At 48.9% G+C, this 5,398-nt stretch overlaps 1 protein-coding gene across 2 annotated transcripts in view; it reads left to right on the top strand.

Annotated features, from left to right (window-relative positions):
- Gnb1l (G protein subunit beta 1 like) overlaps nt 1-5,102 on the top strand; it is an 80,992-nt gene extending 75,890 nt beyond the window's left edge. For both annotated transcript variants that reach the window (XM_005369948.2, XM_026777470.1), the window contains exon 8: nt 4,603-5,102. In XM_005369948.2, the coding sequence (XP_005370005.1) occupies nt 4,603-4,854 (252 nt within the window). In that variant the 3' untranslated portion in view covers nt 4,855-5,102. The remainder of the gene's footprint in view (nt 1-4,602) is intronic.
- The last annotated feature ends 296 nt before the right edge of the window (nt 5,103-5,398 follow it).

Raw genomic sequence — 5,398 nt, 5'->3', positions numbered from 1 at the left:
GTAGCATTGGCTCCCGGAGCTGCAGTTACAGGTGCTGTGACCACCATATGGGTGCTCAGGATCAGCCAGTGCACACTCCCTGCTAAGCATCCCCTGCCCCACTCCAAACATGCACACGCGCTCACACACGGAGCGTTTGATATTTATCAGCAGCTGCCAGCTCTGACACGTTCCCTGTAGGCTCAAGTCCTGTCCAGAGTCAACCCCTTTATCGGGAAGAAGACATTATTTATTTATTGTGTGTGTGTGTTTGTGTGCTGTGCATGTGCACAGTGAACATGCAGAAGTTAGAGGGCAGCTTGCAAGCCTAGATTTTCTCTACCCTGTGGGTCCCAAGGATCATACTCGGGTTGTCAGGCTTCGTAGCAAGCACCTTTGCCCTCTGACCAGCTCATTGACCCAGTCCACATTTTTATTTTATTATTTTTATTGAGCTCTACATTTTTCTCTGCTCCCCTCCCTGCCTCCCCCCCTTCAACCCTCTCCCAAGGTCCCCATGCTCCCAATTTACTCAGGAGATCTTGTCTTTTTCTACTTCCCATGTAGATTAGATCCATGTATGTCTCTCTTGGTGTCCTCATTGCTGTCTAGGTTCTCTGGGATTGTGGTTTGTAGGCTGGTTTTCTTTGCTTTATGTTTTAAAACCATTTATGAGTGAGTATATGTGATAATTGTCTTTCTAGGTCTGGGTTACCTCACTCAAAATGATGTTTTCTAGTTTCATCCATTTGCCTGCAAAATTCAAGATGTTGCTATCCATTTCACTGTTTTATAAAACAATTTCTAGTCTGCCCTGTCCTGCCCATTTTATTCTAATTGATACTTTTTAGCCCTATTATAATTCTTACTCTGTACTAATAATTCCTGTCTGCTTAGTTCATATAAATAATTTTATAATATTTTAATGTATTTTTCTCTAGTTTTTTGTGCATGTGTAGTGTGCATGCATTTGTGTATGTATGTTCACATGTGTATGGATACATGTGTGTTCATATATGAGCATGCACATGTGTATGGAGCCCTAAAGTTGACATGTCTTCCTTAATGTTTCTCCACTGTGTTTATCAAGGCAAGGTCTATTGCTGAACCCAGAGTTCCCCAGTTCCAACTGGTCTGGCTAGCTGGCTGGTCCAAGATCCTCTGTCTCTGCCTCCCAGATGCTGGGATTACAGGTGGGCCGCCCTGTGTTCCCAGTGTCCACCCCCTTCCCGGTGACTGCCCTACCTTCCTGGGTGTTTCCATGGGTCCCGTGGATTCACACTCGGGACTTCACACTTGGTGCCATCTGAGCGACCTTTTTCCTTTCATAGACGTCTTTATTTGATGTGTTCGGGACCTGCACCATTTGGGGGATCAGTTTGTACTGACGTGATTTCCCTCGATTATGGAGTGCACAGCCATGCTTTCTGTGTGTCTACTAAGTACTGTTAACATGCTGGACATGTAAATGGCATGTGATGGAGACCCCAAATTCTGCTATTTTGTGCCGATGCTCTAGGTTAGTGGCTGGCTGTTCACACTGGGCTTGTGTGGGCATGGCCATCTCAGCCACCCGCCTTCATTGTGGTGGCACTGCAACCCCAGCTCCCCGCAGACCTTGCCAGTCCTGGCTTCTCACCGTGGTAGATATCTGGAGAAGGCCACACTCTGAGGTCGGATTGTTATTCCTGATGTGAGAGCTGGTGGCTCAGCCTGTCATCTGCTGTGAACACACAGAGCCTAGACCTCAAACAAGGTCTTCTAGGGAACCCACATCTAGTCCCCAGCCCCCCCTCACATCTCCCTCCATTCCACCCCCTTATCCTCACAGATCTCAGCCTTCTAGCTGCCCCAGATTTTTATCTGTCTCCTCAACTTAATGTGACTATTATATTCTGGCTAGATTTTGTCCCCAGGCAGAGAATGTCAGGGCTCCACCCTGCCTGCTGTCCAGGGCCTGTCAACAATTACCTTGTGTGTTTTGTTCACCTTTGTGGTTGTTTACAGCAAGATGACTAGTCGAATGCTTTGTTTTAACCACTTTATGAAAGATGAGCCTCTTTGCTGAACGCAGTCGCACTCTTGAGTGTGCACTGTACCTTGATCAGTATTAGGTACCAAGTTTTATCTTACCTATTGCTTTGGGTTAGAAACCCAAATTATCCCCTGCTTCCCTCACTTATGCTCCGGCTTGTCTGCTGTTTGACCCTCTCAAGTCCCTTTCTACAGGCTCAGGTTTAGATATCTTTAAAACCAGAGAATGTTTATTCTTTATTGCTTTGGTATTTTGGTATTATCATATACAGATATGCAAAGCAAATACCAGAAAACCAGGACATCCCTTCTCAGCTGTGAGAGGAGAAGGAAATATGCTGAGCTGCCGTCACTTATGGCGGGAGGTCAGATCACCTCAGATGTGAGGTCAACGAATGAGCAAATCCTTAACAGCACCCCATCTTTCTCATTACCCGCCCATGCTTCTGCTAGTTACATAACTGGTTCTCCTAGCCATAATCCCCGTGTCTTGTGCCTAATCCTGTAGGTAAGTAGACTCAGTGCTGTCTGCCAGACCGTTCACTAGAGTTCTCTAGCCGCCATCTGCAAGGCGGGAGTTAATCTTCTTGTTCTTCCAGAAGGGCTTACGGGAGCAATATTCTTTCAGCTCTTACATGTTCAAAAATGTTTGTCTACTGTTTTCACAGTTGAGTGACAGTTTGGCTGGATATAAAACTCTTGGACCACACTCCCTTCTGCCTGCATGAGCACTGCCCCACTCTCTGCTGGCACACATGCTGGTGACGGCTTCTGCTGTGTCCTCGTCTTCCATGTGATTATTTGCCTGGCTATTAGAAGGTCTCTCTTCGCTCCTAGCCCTAAGAATTTTAGAGTATGTCTTATTCTTGAATGCTCTTGCAGCCTTTCTTTGGGCTTATATCCTAAAGCTTCTCTCTCAGCCAATTGAAGTTACTCTTCTGTTGCCCTCCATGTTTCCTCTGGTCCCTTGCAACCATTTTGTTTCACCTGGTTTATTTTCTAATCTTCCTGCCCTCCTGGACCCCATCCTACCTCATTCAGTGTGTCCACTGGTGCTCGTTCCTTTCATCGTTCTTTTCTTCCTCCATCCTTTCCTTCCTTCCTTCCTTCCTCCCTCCCTCCCTCCCTCCCTTCCTTCCTTTCCTTCCTTCCTTCCTTCCTCCCTCCCTCCCTCCCTCCCTCCCTCCCTTCCTCCCTCCCTCACAATGACCGCCTGTCTCTCTTGCAGAGTGCTAGGATTAAACTCACAGGTCACTATGCCCAGCCTCCTTGCCAACTCTGTGGGGATGAGCATTGTCTGCAAAGGGTGATGTGGTCCTGCTGGAAGGCACTGAAGACCAAGGGACTAACAGAAAGCTTGTGGCTCAGGCAGGCCACTTGTAGGAACAGGACTGTCAAGTGGCCTTCAGTGTGCAGGACAGGCCTCCGTAACCAAGAGGCTACCTTCATTACTATGACAAAGACCTCGAGGCAGGCTAACTTTATAAAGGACTTTTTAATTTAGCTTGAAGTTGTAGGGGTTTAAAGTTAGGGTGGATGAATTGGTCTTGTGTTTGGCAAGGGCACAGTGGTGAATGGTACTGCAGAGGAATCGACCACATTGACAGACAGAAAGCCAGAGAAATGGGGGCTCCACAGCCAGTGAGGAGCACATCTGGATTCCTTCCTCCTCCTCTAGTGCCGTTTCCCCTCGCCCTCTACCTTTCTCTATTACAGCAAAACGCCTAAGCCTGCTAAGCCTGCGCAGTGTCTGAAGGATAAAAGCCTGGGGCCAGAGAGATGGTTCACATGGCAGCTCTCAGCTCCAGTCCCTGAGGATCTGATGCCTTCTTCTGGCCTCTGTGGGCCCTACACACACACAGTGCACAGATATGTGTGCAGGGAAAACACTCAAATACATAAAATAAAAATAAATTTTTTGTTTAAAAACAGTTGATTTGGCTAGTGGTACTGAAGACCAGGAGGCTCGGAAGCTTGCATCTGCTGAGTGCCAGTCACAACATGGGGACCATCCCTAGACAAGACAGAACAGGCTGCCAGCTCAGGTCTTCGCTGAGAAAGCCACTAATAGGCCTCGTCACCTGCCAAATACCCCACCTTAGATAGCGTTAATAGGTGAATTTGAGAATTCTGTTTCTGACTGTGAATTCTTGAGGGACACATTCAAGCCATAGCACACTGTACACTTTGCCAACCCCTTCTCTGGGTGGTCTGGGACCCACTACCATGTTTCTGGGTCTCCCTTGAGTCTTGGTGTTATTGTTGATGGCATTTCATTCCCCACGCCGTAAGTTTCAGTGGAGTTCCTCCAGGAGAAACATTGACTGTGTATCTCCTCCACACTGAGAACCCAGGACCTGGCCTCCCAGCTTCTTCCAGGCTGGGAGGAGCTCAGCATAACCTTGTGGCCTTGTGGGTGCTTAGGGAAGTCCCTGCTATGGCCATGGGGTTGAAGAGGAGGCCAGATGGACAAGAATGTGTAGCTGTCACAGAGCCTATGACAGAGTAGGGCCAGGGAAGGGATATTTGTGACCAAGGACTACAGCAGACCTAAGAGCAACCTTGTTCTTCTTACTGTCCTGTTTATAGGTGTGCAAGACTCAGGAACTCACCAATCCTGGGATTGCCGAAGTCACCATCCGGCCAGACCACAAGCTCTTAGCCACAGCAGGCTGGGACTATCGCATCCGAGTCTTTCACTGGAGGACAATGAAGCCACTGGCCGTTCTGGCCTTCCACAGTGCCTCTGTGTACTGTGTGGCCTTTGCCACTGATGGATTGCTTGCTGCAGGGTCCAAGGACCAGCGCATCAGCATCTGGTCACTCTACCCCTGCCCATGACTCAGCTGTGGGACGCTGCTGTCTTACTCCAGTCTTGACCTGGCCCTGTGGAAAGTCCTCAGGGGCCTCTGAGGACAGCAAGTTGTGGCCAAAGGTCTATGGGATCCACTTTCTTCATAAGGTTCTCTGTTGCTTTTGTGACTTACCATTCAGAGGACAGTACCTGATGACAGACACCTGGCACCTGTAGCTGGGGCCTGGTAGTATGGTCAGCCTGAACATATTTGACAATAAATTTCCCGTTGCCAGCATGGAGGCTCAAGGAGGGAACTTTCCATAGAGATATCCCTGTGTTCTCCTCTTAGGGTCAGAGTAGTCGGAACACCAAGCAGGCCCATTAGCAGTCTTACTTTTGAGCCGGCAGGCTGGCTGCAGGTACGCAGGGCTTGGCCCTGGGAGGCTGTTGGTCGCGCAGTGGCTGTCTGCCACATCCCCCTGACTCAGTGTCCCAGAAATGTCTAGGAAGCCCTGACATCCAGGACTGAGGCCGGAGTGAGGAAACTGGGCTCCATAGAGAGGAAGGGAGGCAGGAGCGGGTTCACGG

The sequence above is a fragment of the Microtus ochrogaster genome, unplaced genomic scaffold, assembly GCF_000317375.1.
Source record: "Microtus ochrogaster isolate Prairie Vole_2 unplaced genomic scaffold, MicOch1.0 UNK68, whole genome shotgun sequence".
NCBI lineage: Eukaryota > Metazoa > Chordata > Mammalia > Rodentia > Cricetidae > Microtus > Microtus ochrogaster.
This window is presented reverse-complemented; position numbering and strand designations above follow the sequence as displayed.